This window comes from Engystomops pustulosus, chromosome 1 (genome assembly GCF_040894005.1).
Source record: "Engystomops pustulosus chromosome 1, aEngPut4.maternal, whole genome shotgun sequence".
Taxonomy (NCBI): domain Eukaryota; kingdom Metazoa; phylum Chordata; class Amphibia; order Anura; family Leptodactylidae; genus Engystomops; species Engystomops pustulosus.
In genome coordinates, this window is record NC_092411.1 from 28,093,820 (window position 1) to 28,118,255 (window position 24,436).

General features: G+C 43.1%; 1 protein-coding gene across 1 annotated transcript in view; it reads right to left on the minus strand.

The window, feature by feature from the left end:
* NNT (nicotinamide nucleotide transhydrogenase) overlaps positions 1-24,436 on the minus strand; it is a 74,502-nt gene that overhangs the window by 48,460 nt on the left and 1,606 nt on the right. Inside the window, exons 2-9 of the mRNA XM_072136421.1 lie at positions 15,384-15,575; positions 10,819-11,048; positions 9,912-10,129; positions 6,085-6,172; positions 2,832-2,920; positions 1,744-1,931; positions 358-491; positions 65-256 (exon numbers count right to left, since the gene is read on the minus strand). Coding sequence (XP_071992522.1) covers positions 65-256; positions 358-491; positions 1,744-1,931; positions 2,832-2,920; positions 6,085-6,172; positions 9,912-10,129; positions 10,819-11,048; positions 15,384-15,534 — 1,290 coding nt within the window. The 5' untranslated portion in view covers positions 15,535-15,575. The remainder of the gene's footprint in view (positions 1-64; positions 257-357; positions 492-1,743; positions 1,932-2,831; positions 2,921-6,084; positions 6,173-9,911; positions 10,130-10,818; positions 11,049-15,383; positions 15,576-24,436) is intronic.

Sequence of the window (24,436 nt, forward strand, 5' to 3'; positions counted from 1 at the left end):
ACTGGTGCAGCTCTAGAGAAGTCTCAATGATGGAATTTGAAGGTTCAGACTATAGATCACTTACCTTCATGACAACTGTTCCTCTGATGACATGGTCCATGGTTCCATAATCAAACTGATCCTTGATCTCATAGTTGAAGTATTCCTTGTCTGGACTGATGGCCTTCAGCAGCTTTATGATGTTGTTGGAGTACAGAGTGCTAGCTTGTGTGGCCATTCGGCTTGGGAAGTCAGTGTAGCCAATGTGTGTGACTCCCTAGAGTAAAATGACAATATTCAAATAGAAATAAAAGCCCCGTTGCATAGCAGCTATAAGTAGACGCAACCTATGACTGATAGTATAAGTAGCCGACTTACCTTATGTACATACAATTCCCCTGGCTTTGTAGTCTCAATGTTTCCACCTGCCTCTGATGCAAGATCAACCACAACCGAACCTTCCTTCATTAGTTCAATCATGTCTTTGCGGAACAAGATGGGAGCTCTTTTACCTGCAGACATAATAAAGTAGTTACCCCATATTATAAAAAAGTGTAAGGTTTATAATCTCATAGAATATGTCATAACACAACTCTGAACCGCTCCAATTGCTGCCTGTGAAAGCCAACACACCGATGACACGCGGGCTGCAAGCAACGGCCAACGGGCCCACTGTTCCCAAAACAAGAGCACACTACAGGGGTATATGTAGTGTGAAAAACAAATAGTGGAACAGCACCGCGAGCAGAGGGATCAGGGTCCCAAAGGGTGCAGACTTCACCAAACCCGACTCAAGGGTGTAAGTATTCCACTACCACCACTCAGGGAAGCTATATACTGCTATACCAGACAGACAAATCCATACATATGGTCTCATACACACTGACATGGTTTCCATAGCCAGTTTGTGAGCTAACCATGGAAGTCTTTTTGGTATCTTCGCCACATTAGTGGACCTCATATGGGTCACTGACAACCAACTGTGGACTATTTTACAGCCTCAAAGTTTGTCTGGGTTTGGAGGATCTTTCTCTCAAACCTTCTCTCAAAGGGAACCCATTATCAGAAATTGCCCAAATAAACCACTAGCCGTTTGTTGTCAAGTAGGTTCTAGATTATGTCAGTTTCATGTGCTGCTGAGGTGACATCATGATTTTATGAAGTCAAGGAGGGTTTAACAGTGAAGTTAAGCTTTCCTTGCCTTAAAGTGTCCCCTTCACTGTACTTTATGGTCCTGCATCCAGGGACATCGTTGATCAGGTCTCCTGAAGTCTTGCACATGATGTCAATCGCATAGGAGGAGGTGTTCAGAGACAGGGAGAGCTTGACTTCAGTGCTAAATTCTCCACCTCCCTGCCTTTACACATCAAACATTAAAGGTGATTTTCTGGATGATGCCACCACCCTGAGCCATGAAAGAAACATGATCTGAAATCTGTGCAGCTGCTTGACATCACACTTATAGTGGTTTAATAGGCCAATTTCTGATGACAGGTTCCCTTTAACCTACATTTTACTCGTAGCAATAGTAGTTGTAAAGGTGGCCAGATTTCATGGGGCGAACACTGTGCAGGGCCAAGACCCAAGCATCATATGTTGTATACAATGCAAGGAGCTCCCCCAAAAAACCTTGGGACAGAAGCCCTGTACTGATTTTGTGATTACAGCTCAGCATGAAGGGTCTCTTTGCATCCGGTATGATTGCAGGTGATGGCGCCATAAAACCTCCAGCACTACTTTTTAGCAATTCAACCTCATTTATACCTGGAATGAGGGCGGTAGTAATAATAATATCCACATCTTGACATTGCTTGGTGAAGAGCTTCATCTCAGCTTCAATGAATTCCTTGGACATTTCTTTAGCATATCCGCCTTGCCCCTCTCCCGATTCTTTCAAATCCACTTCCAGAGGTTCAGCACCAAGAGACTTAAACTGTTCTAAAGCGGCAGCTCTGCATAAAAAGGGAAAAAAAATAAAAATTTAAAACATCAATGACCAATACAGACAATAGGACAAGAAATCTGAACGATGACATTCTTATCTTCAATAAGTCCAAAACGCATGTTTCTAGGTGCTACGGAGCCAGAGAAAGGCGTGTATGAAGTGACTCGTCCTCTACAGCCTCTAAAAATGACAGCTCAGGCAAAATATGACTCTACTCTGCGCATCTTCACAAAACTTTGAAGGAGATTTTTTTTTTTTTGGGTGAGATTTCACATAAAGAGGAAATTCGAGAAAGGACAAGTCATGCATGTGCTTTAGTTTAGTGAGGCAAATGCTGGTAACAGGTTCCCTTTAACCCCTTTGTGACCATCCAGCGTAACATGTTTGAAGGCATAAACCCTGTCCACTGTATTTTAAAGCAGACACCTGCTGCTAACTGCCAGAAACCGTACTGCACCAATCTCAGCAGTTTTTGGCAATTTTTTCCACCGATATACATTAACATAATGTTCTCAATTGGATTTCAATGAAAACATAATTTGATGAAAGCTATTCAAACAATGGAGGCCACAAGATTAATGTGAAATTTTACGTCAATTCTCTATATTTGGAATGTGTTTCCAGATTTCCGGTGCACGGTATAGAAAATAAAATACCGCAACTAAGAAGTACAATTTGTTCCAAAGATAACAAGCTCTGGTACTGTGTGTAAACGCAAGGGAAAAAAAAAAAAAAAAGTATATATTTTTTTTAGGTAGAGTTGTGAAAAAGAGAAATGCAAAGGTGAAAAAAGGGAATAAACCCATAAAAGGTTAAAGGGAAACCATCAGCAAGCTGCTAAATTACAGCATCTACTACGTTATTATTTCAAGAAATTCTATTAAATTTTTTTTCTCAGTTTTCTTACCTGGTATCAAATCCACGGACGATAGCCCCCATGGACTTAGCAGCTCCAGCAGAAGCCAGACCAGCGACACCACCACCGATGATGAGGACCTATACAATGAGCGATAAGAGATGAGATGAAATGCTGTTGGAAGAACTTGACATCACATTAGAATTGTGGGTTTAAAATGGAACCTGTCAGCACATTGTTCACAAATACAGCTAGTGACAGGTTCCCAGAAAGTCCTATTAACTAAACGCCCCCCCCTCCTTTAGCTAAAAATTGTTTACCCTCAAATACCCCCCCCCCCCCCCCAAAAAAAAACTCAACAATGTATGCAAGATACATTCCGATTGAGGTGCAAGTCGAAGGGACGTTGCTTCCTTGGCAGAATCCAGTGGTGTCTTCCCATACCTCCTCCTTACCAATCAGCCCTTTATGTTACGTGATCAGGTTGATGTCATCCAAGGTCCTTTACCCAGGAAAGTTTGCAAAATCTACCCCATGTATGTATCTGATCACATGAAATCACGGCAGCCTCCTCAGAGATTGGGGAGGAGTAGAATGAATGGAGGCTGCTGTGATTTCATATCAGATACATACATGGGGGAGATTTTGCTAATGACATGACCCTGATCACATAAATGATGAATGTTAAGGAGGCGGCGTGGGACATGGAGAGGAGTCACTGGATTCTGCCAAGGAGGTCACACCCCCATTCACTCAATCTGAATGTATGCCAGGTAAGAGAACAAAGTTGATTTAATGGGAACAATTTCAGCTACGATAAGGGTGGCATTTAGTTAATATGGTTTAATGGCAACCTGTCACTAGCTGTATTTGTGAAAAATGTGGTCAAATGTCCCACCTATTTGTAAAACAAAGCTGTGAAAATATCTTTTTGGACTTTTGGCTCCATAAACCCAAGTCAGTCAATAAATCCCCATCTATTCTACGGGGTCAAATTCCTTATTTGATCAGTACAAGACACAGGACTGACGATATAATGTATGTATAAAAATAAAATTCCATAGACCATATGGAGCCCATATAGTTAAGAGGGATCCTCATGGGATTATAGTCATCCCTTAATCCTACCTCAGGTATAGTTTAGAAGAGAAAACAAATATCCCCTCCCAAACTTGTTGCCACCCTGATAATAGTTCTGCAAGGGTATTAATGGGATTTGATTGATACAGCCATTACCTAGGGTCAGCCATCAGCGGCTCTAGCCCCAGGCCAGTGATTTATGGCCACATGCTCAGGATTTTTACATAAGGGTCTGAACTGTTTCCTAAGAACTCCTGATCATCTGAACCAGCACCGCCCATCCGCCCCATAATTATGCTTTTTAATTCTCATTCGTTATGGCCTTGTTTATGTCCCCAGGTTTTATTAAAGCGAATTCATGAGTTTGAACCACTTGAGTTTATGCCCAAGCGTAATTTTATTATACTTGAGTTATAATGAATCTTAGGGTTGGGTCACACTGTGCGGTTTTGTAGGTTTATCATTTATTTTTCTGGTTTGCTCTGTTTCTCTTCATTTCTGGATGTGTTAGCAGGTGTGAAACAGATTGAAAACAGCCAAACGCATGGTAAACACACAAAAAAAAGTGTGCGTTTTCAGTGCGTTTAAAAATGGTCCAAGAACGCACTGTGTGACAGCACCTATAGTCTAGGTTTTTAAAAAGTTCCATGTTTTGAAGTAATAAGGGTGATGCCACACATGGCGTTTGGTCCGTTTTTAAGCAGTCCGTTAAAAAACGCATGCGTTTTTGACAGGTTTTACCAATTATCTTAATTAAAAACTGGTCAAAAACGGATGCGCTTTCAAAAAACGCATGCGTTTTTTAACGGACCAAAACGGATTTAAAACACCGTGTGTGGCATCACCCTAAAGGCCATGGCCAAATTATTTTAATCCACCTAAGTTTTAAGTCCGTTTTTAGTCATGCGTTTTCAGTCCGTTAAAAAAAAAAATGCATGCATTTTTTGAAAACGCATCCACTTTGTCGGTTTTCAAGATAATTGGGAAAACTGGACAAAAACGGATACATCTTCAAAGACTCACACATTTTCAAAACGCATTCGTTTTTAAAGGACTGAAAACGCATGATTAAAAACTGGTTCAAAACGCCATGTGTGCCACCACCCTAAGGCCTCATGCTCGCCCGTTCCATAACTCCCCACCCCTCTCCAGCGGCTGCACCTTAAAAACTGCAAAACAGGTCAATTTTGCGGCGTAGACACCGGCTCCGTCATGGTGTGGTGGGACCACACAGCGACTGGGTGCCAAAGACCTCTATGGAGGCAGTGACGCCCTCACATGCAGTCGTGTGTGTATAGGGCCTAACTGTGGGCGTTTGTGCTTAACGTTTTCATATTCAGTTACACTGTAGGACAAAATACAATAAAGTTATATTGTATTGTATAATCCATTATGGTCATACACAGTCTCCATGACCAGATCTTTACACAGTCTCACATTGTACTGAAGTCATATGAGGACTGCAGTCACCATATGTAACCCCAGGCGTCTCGCAGACCGTCCGGGTGGGAGGTTTATAAAGAGCACACACCGGAATAATTAAAAAAAAAATAAATAAATAATAATTCCTTTTCCAATTCATTGATCAGATGGCCAAAACATTTCCCAGGTGTTCATTGTTATGCAGACTCCTGAATAAGCGCGTTCCCCAGTTTCAAGCGCATAGGGATGGCAAAAACACGTGCGTGCAGACCTTGAGGAATTTCGGAGGCAGGCGACTCATATCTGGGCTGAATTTAAAGTAATCATCTCAATAAGTGGGGGTAAATCTTCAGTTGATTCCAAAATCAACATGTACAAAGTTGTCCACTAGAGGGGGCGCTGTTCACAGAATTTGTATTTTTTTTCTAATTTGGAAAGTGTTTAAAGTACTGACTTTAATAAAATCCTGGCTTGAATCACAAAACTAGTAGACACAGTATGAGTGATATAAATCTATCATATATTACTACCACCCCAAGCACCATAAGGCATTTCCACTGCAGCTCAGAATAGATACTAATGCAAAAAAGCCGAGCTGGCACATAACCGCTGTTCACATTACACGCAAGAGCAGGTGCAGCTTTGTGCCTTACATCTGGATCAGCGCAGTCTCCTGCACAACCGTAAAATAAGTTCAACAAACAGAGGGGGCAATGCCAAATATTCAGATAACTGGTACAACATCGCCATCTGCTGGCTGTGATTAAGAAGACACTAGAACAGGGTATAAAATGTTACTTACCTTGGCAGGTGGGACTTTCCCTGCGGCGGTGATCTGACCAGTGAAGAAACGGCCAAAGTTGTTAGCAGCCAAGACAACGGCTTTATAACTGCAAAGTAATGGGAACCACAAGTGTGAGAATGAGGAGAAAATTTTGGGGAAAAAAAATAATTAAATTTTACTGAATACATTTTAATATGATATTTTAGACCCTGCAATTAAGTTGTGAAGTTTCAGTGAATGGAAGAGGTATGAAGAAGGAACTGTTCAAAGGATAGTGGTGGTAACTAAGTACCTGGCCTCTAATCACTGAGCTTATAGTTTCCAGCTTATCCAATGTTTAGTCCCGACTCCAGCAAAGATCATTGGATCTATTATCAGGGGAAAAGTCTATGGAGGAGATCTATCATATATTATGATAAAAGCCCATGTCAAGCGGCCCCTCTGCTAGCCTCATGTATTTTCACGCCCCTCCACACACCCTTAACGTGGTGATGGCATAAAGGGAGGGGGGGGGGGGGAATATAAAAAAATAGTAGCCCCCCCTGACTAGGGTACCTGCTGTTTGGATACTTCCTGGAAGTGCCAGACCCTGGTATCTTGGGTCCAAAAAGTTTAAGGTAAATCTATAAACTGCTATGGCACCCAAAAGATCCAAAATATAAAATATTAAAAATATGCAAACAAAAATTCATAAGATATGTTGTAAAATAAAGTCTTCGGTTGTAAACTCAATGAACCATTCCACATATTTAGTGCTTACATATTGTCCAATTGAGATTGAAAAACGAGAAATACAAAAAAAAAAGTATTATACCAATCGACTTTGCATGGGACTATGTAGAGAATCATCGCCACAATACTCTTAGGCTATATTCACACTGCCGTTGCCCGCCCGTACCGTAGCGGGCAACGGCAGTGCACGGGGAGAGGAGGTGAGCGCAGCTCACCCCCGCCCCTCTCCATAGGAAGTAATGGCGCACGGCGCCGTACTACGGGTAAAGATAGGACAGGTCCTATCTTTTTCCCAGGTACGGAGCAGTACGGTGCCGCACATGTGTAATGATGTGTAACTGCCATCACTGCACATTACCTCCCTGAGATGACGTCTCACCACAACACCGATCATACTGGATGTCCTGCAACCAACAGACTACAGCCAAACATAGTGGTGATCACATGACCTGCCCAGGCCACAGCATTTTTACGTTAAAGGAAACCTACCACTTGTAGTGGCAGGTTTCCGATGGAAATACCGGGCACCAGCTACATAGGAAGTGAATGAGAGCCGCGCGCATGGTAAGCGCCGAGCGCGTACCTGCCTGCGCCAGCTATAAAGTTTAAAAAGTGTTTTAAACCGCGATACCGCGGTTTAAAACACTAACGAAAATAAGCTCCGGCACCAGCTCACCCTGAGCTGGTGCCCGGTATTTCCATCAGAAACCTGCCACTACAAGTGGTAGGTTTCCTTTAAGGGGAGACATGCAAGATAAGAACAAACCTATGGAATCTAAGTTAAATTTGTATGCAAGTCAAAACTATACTTTATGATTGTAGTTCCAGACAACATTTTGCCCCAGTGACAATTGGAGTTTAAAAATTTTTCCTGTAATGGGACCAAGGATTATCCATAAAGCTTCATTACAGACACCTTACAGCTGATCATTGCAGCCTGGGACTATAGTAAAGCTTTCAGAGAGCTTCACCAGAGGTCACAGTGGGCAGAGGGGTCTGTCTTTAACTAGGGGTCGTGTGTAAGTCGGGTGTCCTTAAGTAGGGGACCGCTGTAACCAATTACATATTAGGGATTGATTATAAATTGCTAAAATACAGGGATCACCTGTTTTTTTTTAGCAATTTATAATCATTCCCTATCCTTTTGGGTTCCCCTGCCCGACCACAGGGGGGTCTGCTGCGTCCGATAGGCAGCAACTTAACCAAACAAAACAGTGTTTTCGACATCCAATGATCATTTTTCTATAGGCGCCCGCAACCATCCCCTAATATTATATTAATTACATATTAGCTTATATTTTATTTTAAGGACCCATTTGTACATTGGGGATGGGAACCGATTCGGCAAGCTCTGTGAGCACTATATAAATAAAATTATTATAAATTATGCCGATTCCAGATACCCCTTAATACCCCTTAATAGCAACAAGTATTTACACAAATATCGTGGTGCATGTCTAGGGCGGAATTCAGAACGTAATTTTCAAGCATGGCTCCTTGCTTAATGCCCTTCTATAAAACGTTGTCATGCTATACAACCCGGATGGTGAACCTTTTAGAGGCCGAGCACTCAAACCACAGCCAAAATCCCCACTGATTTCTCACAAAGTGCCGGAACTGCAATTTAATTGCTGTCCTACCTGTTCTGTCACAGCTTTCAATTGTACTGGTGTCTTGCAGACACCAATACAGCTGAAAGAAGGATGGAAAGTTTAGCTTAAGGCAGCCTTGTCCACAACTCCTTGATCCCAGGAAGTGTTTAGATAGGAAAGCACACACACACCCTGGGACTCAGGACTGCAGGACAATGCCTAAGGGCGATGCCACACATGGCGTTTTGAACCCTTATTAAGCAGTCCGTCCAAAAACGCATGCGTTTTTGAACAATTTTAATTAAGATAATTGGTAAAACCTGTCAAAAACGCATGCGTTTAACAGACTGCTTAAAAACTGACCAAAAACGGGTTCAAAACACCATGTGTGGCATCGCCCTTAGGCATTGTCCTGCAGTCCTGAGTCCCAGGGTGTGTGGAGTTCAGTGCTTTCCTATCTAAACACTTGGTATATATTGGATTGGGGCAATGTGTAACCAAAAAATATAACCCACATCTGAATAAAGTATGAGTAGAAGAAAACAGAAAGGCAGATGTATATGGGTGAAAAGATATATCAAATTTTATTAAAGAATATGTGAATCTAAAAACAGTTAGAAAACAGTCTGTTTTTAGATTCACATATTCTTTAATAAAATTTGATATATCTTTTCACCCATATACATCTGCCTTTCTGTTTTCTTCTATCTAAACACTTGCTGGGATCAAGGAGTTGTGGACTAGATCCCTCAACCTCTCTAACTCTGCGCTGCAGTGAAGGCCTGGGTGCCCACATGTTCGCCAGCACTACTATATAATATTGATGTTAGCATTCCTGTGAGCACGGTTATAAAATATGTGGAATGGTTTATTGAATATCCAACCCAACACTTTATTTTACAACATATCTTATGAATTTCTGTGAATAAAAATATTTTAGATCTCTTTGGTGCCATCTCTTTTCTTTTTTTCTTTTACAGAATACCAATATTGTTACTAAACCTTTTACCAAAATGTATTGGTTACTTTTTAGTCACTATATTACAAATTATAAACAATGGAGGCTTGTGTGCCGGCATGTGATAAAGTCCCTGCCCCATCGGCAATGCTGGATGCATCAGGGGGCTCTGAAAGGTGGGCAATGCTACCCCAGGTCCTGCATGGCATAGAATTGTGCTATAGCTTAAATAGGTTACAGGCCATTGCGGATGCGCAGGCGAAGGGAGGTCCTTCGGGTGTGGTGTAAATAATCACAATTCCTGGAGATTTGCTAGTATATGATTAATTCTGGGTTTGTATGCCACAAAAATGACTTCCCCATGTGTGTATGCATTTCTTAGCATTATGTCATACGAGGACTGAGGAATATAAGGCTGAGGAAAGGTCACCCGAGCCTAATATCCAGAATGTGTGTTAGTGAGTCAGGTCAGCACACTTTGTGTTTGTGGAAGACTATATAAAGGCACAATGACCCAATCACGGTCCAAAGTGTGTGGCCTGGAAGCATCAAAGGATCCTCACCCTGCAATGTTTGCCATGGAGCTCAGAGCATCGTATCCCTGTGCGATGGTGACACGTGGCACCTGGTCCATGGCCAAGACTGTGGATTTCTTCTCTGAAAGTTTGTTCAGCAGATCAGAGTTTTGTGCAGGGTAAATAAAGCTGATGAGAGTGGAGGAGGGTTTCAGGAGGTCGATTTCGTGAACTCCCAGCGCTGGATTGAGCATCGGTGCCCGCACCTGGAGGAGAGGAGACAGAATACAGGCTCAATACACAGAAGTAGAAGCCTCTGCGCCCATTAAAGTCTCTGTAGACCCTATAAGGTCACCCACGTGTAAATGAACACGGTTGCAAAATAGAGATCATGATGGGTCAGACTGATCTGGAGAACAGTCCTCACGGTAAATACCCCCCCATGATCATATAATCAGAAATTGCTGTGAACAGCGCTTGGGCATCTCAAACACTCCCATTCCATGTGTGTGACTGCTGCTGATACCCAAGCGCAGTGCTCAGTCATTTCTGACACTTCCATCAGATTGAACCCAATGATCTGATCTTGATGGCTTATGTTACCTATAGAGAATACAGCATTGTATTTTAATGGCTTTAACTAATGTCTGATCAGCAGTTACATATTAAAGTAATAGAAACAATGTGCCGCATTAAAGGATTTTTGTTCACTAACTTCCTGTCAAATTTATTTAATTGCCATTTACAATACAGGTATCGAAAGGACATATATAGAAGTTATCTCACCACTGACTCTGTCCCCCCTTTCCACAGCATTGATATCTCCAGTAGCCCCATAGAAGTAAATGGAGACCCCTAATATTTGCTGCAGGAAAACACTTATTTATACAAGAGAACAGACAAAACTACTAATATATTAACCCTCCAAAATGAATGTACAAATGCACTGACTTACTTTGACAACCAGATCCGAAGCCAAAACTTCCTTGGTCCCCTGGATTTTGGCCCCAGCCTCCTTATACTGGTCATCAGAAAACTTGGAAGCCTCGCCAGCTCCAGATTCCACAATCACATTGAAGCCTTGTTTAACCAGAGCCTGAACGCCAGCGGGGGACAAAGCTACTCTCTTCTCATTCTGGAAGATCTCTTTCGGGACTCCCACAGTGAGCTGCTTGTATGGTATACCTAAAAGGCAAAACGAGGAGGATGAGCATTACCATTTATGTTTCACATGAATCATATAGAGCAGTGATTTTCAACCACTGTGCCGTGGCACACTAGTGTGCCGCGACACATGGTCAGGTGTGCCGCGGGGAAAGTTCCACAAACTATGGTGCCCCCTGTGTTTTGAGTGTATGACTGTTTGAGTGTCATTTTGTGCTATTTTGGTTTGTGGTGTGCCCCAGGATTTTCTAAGTATAAAAAGTGTGCCGCGGCTCAAAAAAGGTTGAAAATCACTGATATAGAGGATCTACGACATGTTTCGCCACCTAACATGGCATCATCTGGGGTGTCGGGGCCATTTTTATAAAATAAAAAAGTAGCAGTTTTGTGTCTCCAAGAATACAGACTACAAACAGACCCAGAGTGTAGTCCGAATTTAAAAAGCAAAATAAAAGACCGAAACAGAAAGTTGAAACAAGCACATTGGGGCACATTTACTAAGAATGTAGGAAACTTCACTAAAAGTTCTCTGCCCATGTATAATGCTTGGTGCGACAGAGATCCTGAATCAGTCACTTCCCTGCACTGGCCAGACAGAGATCACCAACTCTTTTGTGGTGCACCTTTAACAGACTTTGCATGTTAAATACGGCGCACGGTCCGACTGAGCACCAGAACACCCCCTAATTTATGTCGCATTTAGGCTACCGCAGCGGCGCTACAAGAGGGTCACGTGCGACACATGTGGCACAGACACTTCTTAAATACCTGTGTAAGCAGCTAACACCTAAAAGTATGTGCAAAGTCTGACAGAAAACTGGCACAAACACCTTAGTAAATGGGCCCCATTGTCCCAGGTTCCACCCGTGGCACTTTTGGGTCCCTGCAGCTCCTGGTTGTCTTGATACTTTGATGGAATAAGTGCCAAACTTGCTGGCCGTTACGGCAGAGAGAAGACAGAAGACGAGCCGCGCATCGGGGGCGCCGGAGTGAGCGCATGCAAGTTTATTTTGTTTTATTGACTCGTGTATAAGCCGAGCACATTTTTTCTGCTGAAAAACTCGGCTTAGACACAAGTATATACAGTCATTTATTTTGTGTCTTATACATTTTTTTTGCCCTTGCAGACAGCTGCTAGGACAGCAGAACTCGGTACCGAAAATTACAGAATCCCATTACCAAACCGCTCTGCATATGAAAGTATTAAGGTTTCGATGCATCGTGAAGCCCTACAAGATTAGTGCCAGACGTCATGACAGATGGACAAAGGGACTTGATTTTTGGGGATTGTACCAAGCATTATTGTTATCCCCTATTTACAGGATAGCAAATTAATCAGTGGGACCTGACTGATGAGACCCCCACCCATAAAGAGCGAGGGGTCTGGTTGTCAATTTAATGAAGCAGTAGGTCCAGCATTCTCCCTGCTGCTCCATTCACTGCTATGGAAGAGGTTGGGAATTGCAGCTTTGTATTTTTATGTTCAGGTGAGTCCAATAGTCCTTGTCCCATTGCACAACGTCTGCAGCAGAGATCAAGTTTACATTACATTCATGATCATAGCAGTCACTTTCTCTGAAAACAACCCTATTGCCCAATATCACAAAACTGGGACAATGATGTTCTTGTTTTTGCCAGTGACGGATTTCCTCTTTTTGCTATTTACAGAAACGCTGGATTTGGATTCTTTTTGTAGTCCTTTCATCTATCCGTGTGTCCTGCTCACATAAGTCAGAACAGATGTCCAATGATTCAGTAATGGCTGGCAGCGGACTAGCAGCAAGGTGCGGTCATTGGTTTACTATTATACAAGATACTTTAAACACTAAACAGCAGAAGTATCTATAACATGAAAGAAGTTTTCCAGGACTGTCCTTAGGTAGCTCTTCAATATAGGGTTATGGGGGTCCAGGACCTAGATACCAACCCACCGATCATCTGTGAAACACAACATATTTGTAAACTCAACTTCTGTTTAACAGTCCGGACTGCGATACCAATCACAGCCACTATACGAGATACGGCACTGTGCTTGCAAAACATGAAGCGGCATTTGCCAGAATGGATTGTGGGAATAGTAGAAGACAGACCCACCAGTGTATTGTTGCATAAACCAGGGTCCTTATTCACAATCTACAGGATAGGTGATAATCTGAATAATGAGGGTCTGACTGTCTCCACTAACCCACTGAGAAAGAATGGGCGTCCCATTTCCACTAAAAGAATGAACCAGCAGGTGGAGCATGTGTCGTGCTGCTCCATTCATTGTCTATGGAAGGGCCGGAGATCATTTCTCAAATAGTGAATTGAGAAGCCGAACTGCAGGGGGTCCGTCAAGTGATCGTTCCGGGGTAGCAGCAGTTTAACCCTCACTGGTCAACTTATCCTTTACCTGTGGATAGGGTATACACATCAGGAATGGGATATTGGAATACTACCAAATCAATGGAATGACATTCTGATGATCAAGGTTCTTCACTAGAATTTGCAGACACCAAAGCAAGCGCTGCTGCATCTTACCAAAGATCATGACAGAGTGGGGCTGTCGTAGACAGCACTTTCTGTCTTTTTTGGGGATTGTACGGCTTAGACAGGTATCTAAAAGGGGTCTGTGCTGGTATTGTGTTGCACGCAATCGGATTTTGGCGTAGCAGCGCTGGCTTCCATGCGACAGAAATCGGGGGGCAGGCCATCGGACGGTCCGACTGATTTGGACCGAGTGCGGGATTTAACGTTCTAATTGTGTCGCAAGCCCAAGCACTTAGATGCACCGGGAAGAAGATGGTGAACTCCGTCGGAGCTGAGCGGGGAAGCGACACATGTAGCGCACGATCTTAGTGAATTGCTGCACAGTGCGTTATCGTCGGACAATGCACTTTTATTAACTCAGTTGGACGGGTAAGTAAATGTGCCCCAGTGAGAATATTGCCCCCTTTTGGTAATATGGCACCTTTTTTGGATAACCAAGTTGGTGTGAGAGATAAGAAGGCTACTTGTATAGTGTGTACAATGACAAAGGCGCCTCTTTCGCACTTGACCTCTGGAGGCGGCAGTGAAAGTCAGGCAGGTCACTCCATCCATAATCAATCATTAACATTCTGGCTTATCAGGTTTTCTCCCCGGCTGGTATGCACTAAACTTTCTAGCATGTGATCTCCACAAGCTGCAAAAGATATCTGGCTCTGGCTGGAAAATTTTCAGTTTAAGCCAGAGGATAGTGATCGTGTGAGTCTTACTGACAATGGCAACGGATAGAACATACACATACTGTATAGATGTGCCCTCAATAGAGTTCATATATTGTACTGAAGACAGAAATGTAACCAGATACCCTGCTCTCTCCAAATGGATGCCACTGGATTGAGAGCGTTAAAGGGACAATGTCATAAGCTTGTGCATCACTAAACTTCCAGAACCTTTAAAGGAACACTCCAATGCCAGCTGATTTATTGAGTTGGCAGGGCCTGAAGATTGGAGCATGATCAAGTTCTAGCAAAGTTCTAGGAATACAACGAAAATTAGTCCAGATCCTTCCTGCAGGCCCTGCATCGTGTATTATTCAATGAATTAGCTTTGACTGGAATGTTCAATTAACTGCACTCCATGACCATGGTTCCGATGTCATTGCAAAGAAAAGAATGTAATCTTCCACAAAAGGATTGTAGTTATGTGTGCCACAGAACCAGAAACACAGGCAGTTTAATAAATCAATGGTAGAGATTTTGTAAAGGATTTTCCTGACTGAAGAAATGCGATGGGTCTTTAAGAACCCATTTTGGTTCCTAGGAAACTGCAATTGATGGATTTACAAAATCCTGGGGGTTTTTTTTAGTGCATGTACATAGAATGACTCCACACAGAATTCAGTATGAGCCGTCATTATGACTTGTGTGCTGACATGTGAAAGTAGCCAGATAACCTTTTCCATCAAGCAAAGATTTGTTGGACGAATGCATTTCAATCTATTCTCTAGGAATAGATGGAATACACGTCCCACCTGTCATGCCTGATATAGGCCAGAAGGGGGCACCAACAAGCTCTAAAACATCAGAAAATGTAATAATCCAGTAGAATTCATTGCTAAATAAGGCAACTTTCCACATTTGTTTCCATTAAAAAAATGTTTTTTAATTAATTAAGGATTTTACCTACTCTACAAAAGGTGGAGCCCCTTTATGTATCAAACTCAGCAGAGCGGCTTACACCATACACAAAATGCCAACGTATGATAAATGCCCCCCAGATCAAGCAAACTTCTGGTCAGTAAAAGCGCAGCACATGAGCCGTGCAGATTGCACTTTGGTACCATTGTATCTACAGCCCTTCGGTATTTCGTAATAAGGTGGGAGCACTTACCTGGTCTGACTGGTTGCTGGCACCAGAGAACCTGGTGGGTGCGAAACATCCGCAGACATGGCGTCTTCACAGTCTGCACCTTCAGAGAGATGACGCCACTGAACAGGGGACTGCTGCAGCTGGTAGCGATTGATCTCAGTATGCTCGCCATGATGGCTGGGGCTTATTCTTCTACGTTTCAGAAATGTCCAGCTGCAAAAAGAAAAAACATTACTATTAGCACAGACTCCACAAAGCGCATAAACCTATGTTTTACTTCTGAGTCATAGATACCCATAGAGATATTGGGCTCTATAGCACCTGTAACAATGCATCTGCAGTCATTTTAAAGAGGAGAATCAACACAAATTTGCAATTCTCTGTGTGATGTAGGACCAGAGATCTGGCCACTTAAAAACTATTATTGTTATCCCCTGTCAACAGGATAGGGAACAAAAATGATGGACCAACTGGTTAAGCAACGGTCATCCCCCTTCATTCAGTACCATGTGAGCAGCCAGAAATTGTGCCGTTTCCAGCACTGCCATAGCGTTAAATGGAGCATACTCCACCTGAACCTCCAAGAACCAGAATGGATCCCCCAATTTTCGTGATCAGTGAGCATGGTCTTCAGATTGATGGAGGTTCCAGCAGAGTTTTGCATTGTACAGATATATTGACTTATTAATACCAAATTTTTACAAGCTCAAGCCATGATTATACCCGCAAGTTATGATATAATTATTAAAAGGGAGTTGGTCATCAGGACACACATTTCTTAATGGCAGGCTCCCATAGTCTTTATAATACGGATTCCCAATCTGGCTCCCTGTCAGAAACTGCATTGAGTCACAGGGACATTTGAGTCCCTGATGTCATCATCTTTATCTCCTCTCTGTTCTGGAAGATCTTACTTCTTCATTCCAGTGATGTGCTTGGAGTATGGGGTCAGCTAACATCTACATCAAGGGGAAAGAGGGAGGGAGAGCTAGCAGAGAGCAGATCATTATAGCAGTCATATCAGAAGTCCCAGCGACTTTGCTTGCAAGCAGCCACATAAACTTTTACAGAATTTTAAAAGTGAGCGGCGCCATTTATGTTAGAAAAGCAGAATTGGTATTGAAAATGTTATGGGAACCTGTCATTGGGTGAAAAGGTGAAATCCTGATGACAGGTTCCCTGTAAGTGTGCTACAGTATAAGAGGGATCATGGGATGACTGAAACAAATGACAATCTTTGCCCTGGAGTATAGGATTCCTGACTGGCTGCAGCCCTGCTCTGTGACTGAAGTACAAACCAGCACCAGATCTGTCATGTGCACCCAGTGACGACATGATAATATCCCGTGTCCTACATCTGTCACTAAAATAATCCCAGAATTTAACAGGTCACTGCATGCTACAAGATCTGAAGGTGCTCCTTGACATTTTTTTCAGTCCAGTCTACAGGAGATTAATACAGAATACAATAGGGTATTAACCCCTTATAATACACCACAGAATTAGGGTAGGGCTATATCTAAGAACATGAAAACAGGACACGGTGTGGAGCAGGCGTTGTGATAAGCCCTTGTGACCTTGGCTTCTCTTAAACTCTATTCTATATATAGATGTAATTGCACGTTTTCCTTTATACTCCTGCGTCTGCTCCAAAGTTTTTCCATGATCTCCATGTAGTGGCATGTGATAGGACAGACTCCTAGGTAAAATAAAGAATCAAGCCTTAACTATGAGCACATCCGGTACAGACACAGCAGAACAAGAGCACGGGCCCAATGCTGGCAATAAACTACAGACAGCTGTTGGGTACATGCGTATGCAGTAAAGAGTTGGGAAATATGAGAATGAAGTTTTTCCAAGATGGGACAAGAAAAACCACCCCTTGTTTGCCACCCCTTACCATCAAGCATGACATTCAGGAAGCCTAATGACATGATGCGGGATTAAAGCCAATCCAGTAGATCTATTCCAGAAGGAACAGATTCACAACTGTAGACAGTGCTGTTGCAAACTTATTCGCATATTTCGCAGAATCCACTAGTGGAGCATCAATGGCTATAAGTCTCCAGACACCTGCAAGGCGGCCTTAATTGGCAATCTCTGTAAGGAGAACTCTTACTCCCTGACCCTAAAGAGCTCTCAGCCTCATTACCCTCAAACACATGCATCCTCAGATCAGCTCATCTTTCCTGAAAATAAAAGAATAGGCCGTAGCCAGGTGTGCATAGGTTCGCCGCGATGGAGAGAGTGGTGACCACTCCCCTCTCCATAGCGCTGAACGGCGCTGTAACTCATCTTTTCCCTGTGTACGGAGCCGCATGGAGCTCTGTGCACCTATTGCCGGCCTATGAGGGACTTACGCGTGACCGAATATACGTCTCATGTGAATGCCTTACCCTGAGACTAACCATCTGGCAGGAATTATAATTAAAAAATATATATATATCTGTGGGATATCATGCCCATTCCTTTATTCTTCTGGGAGATAAGACACAGTTGTCTGGCAGAACCTTAGCTCCTTCTAAAGTCCTAAATCATAAGCATGATGAGAAAAGGGGGTAGGTTCGCATCATAAATCCAAATGAGCATTTAGTCGACACTTAATAAAAGCCGACAGCAGAAGGTAGATGTTACAGGGATCTCAGACAGAAGACCAAGATCCTTATATCTAGGATATTTTGACTACTTCAAGTGTTTGACCACGGAAGGGTTATACCATTACAGACACTCATTTACTATACTAAGTATTGGGTTAAGAGCTTGATCGCTTCACATCCAACAGTGTTCAGATGAATGTGGGGCTGAAACCCTGCTAAAGCGCCCCATATGCTTACCCTGCGCTGCACTCACTTTATAGGCCTGCATGGAATCGCTGGCATAGAAAGCCAGGCAGTCCTAAGGTTACATACAAGATAGGTTTTTTCTTGAGAACAAACCTACAGAACCTAATTCAAACTTAAGTAGATTTTTTTATAAAAGTTGGAACAGGTATATCCTGCATGTGTAACCCCAGTCAAATTATTTTTGTTCTGTCTGTCAATTTAACTTTGGGTTGACAAGGAAACAAGGAATAACATTAAAGCTTCATAATAAACCTTACAGTTGTTCATTGCAGCCTGGGGCTAAAGTTCAGTAAATTAGTAGCATCCAGAGAGCTTCAGTGGTCTTAGTGGCCAGAGGGGCACATTTGTAAGTAGATGACGTCTGTAAGTCAGGGACCGCCTGTAACTGGAGCTCAGGAAAAGCATGAGCACCTGCACTTTCTTTATGTTGGACCTCCGGGAAACCGTTTTCCTGGTCACTGTGGAACCTCCAGGGATCAGACACTGATCCCCTTTCCTTTGAATAGGAGATATTCCTCTGTAAAAGCACAACCTCTTTAACCTGAGATTTCCATCGCCAAGGTCAAACAGCAAACAAGCGCCAGCTTCTTGAGAAGCCGTGTATTTGTGAGATAAGATAAAGCAGAAGCGATAAGATAGACAGATCATATGGACACAAGAAATCCTTTCCTATCTTACCTCAGACTGCCATTTTGAACAGACAAAACCCAAAGACGACGTCTGAATAAGTGCTCAGGGCTGGGGATACTTTGATCAGTTTGTTTTGGGAGACCGATCAATGACAGCTCTGACATTTCCGAATATCTAGTCAGTACCAGCCGTTTATGTGTCACCTGCATCTCAGTTATGGATCCTTTATAGCGTTATCACTCAGAAGCATTCACCTGCTATGGGACTTATGATAAAGCTGAAGAAATTCTTGTGTATTTGCAGTGCAAATAAGCCATCAGATAGCTGACAGTCTATACCAGCATTTACAGAGGAATTTTCCAGGTAAAAAGTTCACTATAGTTAGATACGCCTGCACGAAGGTGGAACCTTTCGAGTCTGGCTCTGAAGTAGAACTATTGCTTTCACAATTGACCGATGTGACGCATGACCTCGAAATCAAGTGCTTTGTGCTGTAGCTTTTCACCTTTGCATTGTAACTTTCTGGACCAGCTGATCACTCAATAAAACATCAATGTAACCACTAGTATAGAGTGATTCTTTCCTATACACAAAAAGGGGGGCATTTATTAGGACTTGTATGCTAGTTTTTTGCAGCATCATTCACTAGATTATGATAAACATCTCCCAAAGAGTATCACTGGGGTCTCATGTATCCTTTGAATGAAGCCAAGGACAGTGATCGGCTCTGTTTAACAGACCCAGCTATCAATTATCTGGCAAAGAACATGCACAACAATCTCACCAGGATCTCTGCTCTTACAGTCCAAACGATCAAGGCAAACCTCTTAAAAAGAAACCTGTCTGAGCAATTTTACACATCAATATTATGGACCAGTGTTGCAAAAAAAAAAAAAAAAGTTATGATTACAATGACACCCGTTTCTGATGCTCTGGGTGCCTGTACATTGCTTTTGCAACATCCCTGCCAATGCATGGGCAGAGGAGTAGTTGCGAATAAGCCCCTTTTACCATCCAGTACATATAGAGGTAATTGTGCTGCGGTAGATACTGCCTGGATAAGCAAGGGTTAATGTTATTTTATGTTATCATCCAATGATGTTCCACTATTGTAACTGGAGTGTGATTGGAGAGTGAGACCACCTGACCAGGGATTAACAAAACCCTTAGTTAGGGGAGGAGTTAGCTCTCTCTCTAGGCCCAGCTCTTGACAGAGAAGCACCACCTCAAAGCACAAGCTCTTGCTACAGGCCTCCTTGGCCTCAGCAACTACACACTGAGTGACACTGAACTACCCAGGATTAAAGCTGCAGCTTCCAGCATTGGACACAGCTACATCCCAGCCTGCCCCTGCATCCAGGCTGGTGACCCAACTCCTGAGGTTCCCTCTCCATGACCACTCCAGTAATCTGCCTTTGTACAGAATCATTTTGCTGCTGTTGGTTTGAATAAAGAACTGTAAGTTACTTTTATGAACAACATTGCCTCCGTCTGGTACCTGCTACGGCTGTAACATCAAGGGCGCCCCATCCATCTATCAGGGACACATACTACAGACTCTAAGGGTTGCCCGAGGGAGAACCAGTACAACAGCCTCTTCCTCATCTAATTTCTTGCACACAAAACCCGCTGGAGACTGCCAGGCTGTGGGACAGCCCTCCGGTCCCCATACCAAGCACCGTGACACTAGCGTGCCTAGGTCGCAACCGCCAGCCACTCCGGTATTCTGGGCCTCGGCTGTGGGGGATGTTGCACTTTAACTTGACATACAGCTCCGTTTCACTACACATATGCAGTAGGTCCAGCCAGAAGCAGAAGAACCAGGCAAGTATAAGGCTCTGAACTTAGGATGTGTGCTAGCGGTTTTCTCATTAGTGAGCACACATACCCATTTACTTTTATAGGCTCTTTGTACATAGTTGTGGATTTTATGGTTGCAGGATTTGACTGACAGTGCCAAGCAGTCTTTCTATGGTCACCAGCATGTGAGCAGCACTCATCCATCAATGACAGATGGGACAGTTGTTTGCCTCCCATAACCTAGCGCTGCACAGTTTGAACACAGCTCCATCTCCATTATCCCAGCCTGCATCTACTACCAGGCTGGTAAACCATTCCTGCAGACCACTCTCCATGACCACTCCAGTAATCAGAATCTGCTGTTAACGGTTTTTAGGCCATTGTCTGGAGACCTGCCAGGCTGTAGGTCAGCCCTCCGGTCCCCATACCAAGCACAGTGACAGTGGCTGCCTCCAGGCCCATAGAAAAAGGCTAGGCCCCGGTGGGGGATGTTGCATTTGTATTACAGGCAGACCCCAGGTTACGTGCAAGATAGGTTCTGTAGGTATGTTCTTAAGTTGAATTTGTATGCAAGTTGGAATTGTATATTTTATAATTGTAATCCCAGACAGATTTTTTTTTGGTCTCTGTGACAATTGGATTTTAAAAATGTTGGATTGTTATAAGAACCAGGATTAACAATAAAGCTTCATTACAGACGCCTGTGATAACTGATCATTGTAGCAGAGGGCTTAGGTACAGTAAATTACCAATATACAGAGGTCCATTTGTACCTAGGGGTCCTCTAAGACAGGTGTTCTTAAGTAGGGGACCGCCTGTATACTATTTTCTCTCTGTAGGATCCACCCTTTGTTTTAGTATTAAAACAATGAAGACTGGAGCATGGAAAACTTGGTTCCAGGCCACGATACCATGAGCTGGTTATGACAGTGAAGCAGGGAACTGTATGTAAGTTTATATAATGCATGTGTGTATTGATGCAAATTTTTGTGGCAATTCTTTTGCGCTGCAATTTTCTTGCGCATCTATTTTTTCACCTGCTTTTTTACCATCGGATCTGACATAACGTCAAGCAAAAGTCAGCATCACATCTGTATCATGATGCAGATTTTCACAAGCCTGTAGGTTCCAATATACAAAAAAAAAAAAAAAAACACACACATACAAAAAACTGCCAGGTCACAGAAGAAATCTAAATTTATTTTTTGCATCACACAACAATTTCTGCACAAAAAAAAAAATAAAAGATCCATTGTCTAGGATACTTTTTCCAAATCCCATTCATTTTAAGGCTACTGTTATATGAACAAAATCCACGCGTTAAATCTGCATGATTCTTAACGAGTGCAGGTAGCCTTAGGCTTTCCACAGTAGGAGCCACTATTACCTCATAATAGACTGTCAGACTTGCACAGATTTCTCAGTAATATACCGCGGCTCACTACAGCAGTCACTTATCTCGTGGCCTCTGGTCGGAGCACTTTCTTTTCCCCTTCTGATATCAGTCCAGCAGTGAATTGGTTTACTCTGCTCATTGAATTTATGTTATCGCCTCTTTACCTTTCCTTATCAGGGCTAGGTCACTATCTGCCCTAACATATAACTATTCTATCTACTACTTTACTCTGTTCCATCTATGACAAGGAGACTCAGACTCAGGATTTTGTCTGCAGAAATACCAGCACTACCTTATAGCTACTTATTTTGGACATATTTTAAGTTATTTAATCTCGTTTTCTCTGCTTTCAAATTTTGACAACGTACAATGCCAGTCTAGGTGTATGTTTTTTTTAATTATACAATAAAGTCACTTCTAAGTAGTATATTCTCAGACTGAGGCTACCTGTAATCTAACATGGCCAAAACCGGAAATCTAGCGTCACAATCCATCATCAAAAGACCAGGGACACCAACTCACAGATCCAGGCACTGTGACTGTGGTGATATTTTTATTGTACATGGCCTCCTTCCTTCGAAAATCTACTTGAAAAATTATGCTAATGAGCCAGAAGGCCTCTGGGTGTGCTGTCAGAGCCCTTGCATGCTCTGGTTTCACAAGCTGTTACACTGTGTAGGAGCACTCCCCCCCCCCCCCCCCCCCCAACACAGTGTGGGATTACATCAAACAGAGGAGAGGGAACACCACAATGTAGCATGCAGCATAGAGGGATTCTAGTAACTCCAAAAGCCAATCATTAGCTTAATTTCAAAAAGGAGGCCATAGATAACTAATATATCATGATTGATTTTAAAAAATGTTTTCATAGCCAACTTGCATCAGTCTGTCCTCTGTTTCTCGTAGATCCTCATAAACTATAATAAACTATATTCCATCAGTGATCCGTTCTGATTAGGACATGCTCCTCAGCTAATAAGAGCTGTAGGCAATGATCCATTACATAGTATTGCGCCAATTTTTACGTGTGGATACCCTAAATGATGCAGGGATCCCCACTATTCTGTCTAGTAGAACGACAGGACAGCATGAAGGAACACCCCCATTTAAGCTGAAGCCCCCCTTCCTCCTTTTACAGTAATAGTCAATGTAGGATAGCTTTATTTTATCTTGATAAAGCCAGAGGGAAGTGTGCACAGGCATGTGGGCAGCACACATCATATGGGGTGAAGCAGGGAACCCCTCAGTATAATGTTTGTTATAGACTCAGCAGAAATGACACGACTGCGCATGACACTCAGAGAAAGCGCTTCTCAGGCCGCTGCTCGGTTGCCACGCAACGTGACGTCACGCCCTCAAGGGCAAACCGAGAGTCACCTAGAGCGGCAGCACTAAAGTTTACGTTGCGTTCCGCCGCCTACGCCATCACGCTAAGCCCGCCCACTACGAGCTGGAACGCATCCCATTGGCTGACCCGCCGGTACAACGCGGCTTCTATTTTTAAACCAGTCAACGCGGCTTGGATGTGATTGGACGGCGGAGGTGTCATTCATAACACGGAGCGTCCATTCATCACAATGCAAGAGAGAGCAGCTGCACTGACTGCCTAATACAGACATAGGAGCCGCTGTGAGCACGTGTGCCGCCTATACATAGCTATACATCCCGCCATGCCATATACAGAGAACTACAACTCCCAGCAGCCTGCTCAGAGTTGTAGCGCTGCTACTACTGCCAAAAGCCGAGGAGAGGTCACCCTGAATAATAGGGCGATGGTGACCCCCAAAACAGACTGGATCCATCCTACATCACTCATAATCACTGTGCTGCAACTGTAACAAAACTGCAGCTGTTGTGTTGCACAGATTTTGGGTGACTAGTTAGTCCACGACCACACATGTCACAAAAGTTTGAGCCAAAACGTGTGACCAGAGCAACAAAGGTCATGTAGTTCGGTTTCCAGAAGACTACAATCCCTATTTTCCGCAGCAACGTAGTAGTGCAACACTGAACTCTATATTATTATCCGCTACAAGAGAACAATGTATAACACAGAAGTAGCGGTGACATTGTAACACTTCAAAGTCACAAGGAAACTATTCAGGACAACAGCGACTACAGACAAAGCAGGAGACTGTTATATACTATAATAACTGCAGGGGAAGCGTAGGGTAACCTAGGAGGCCTTACAGGAGGTCACCCTGAGGGAAGTATACTCAATATAATAACCAGTCATATTATAGTCTAAGTGCTAAGCAGCTTTGACACTACAACCCCCCATGAAATAGTTTCACAAAGTTGGAAAGTGACAAACTGCAGAGCAAATTCAATATACAGTGGGGTTTCAGTGCACCCTGTGTGCTCTATATACAGGGGGTTTCAGTGCACCCTGTGTGCTCTATATA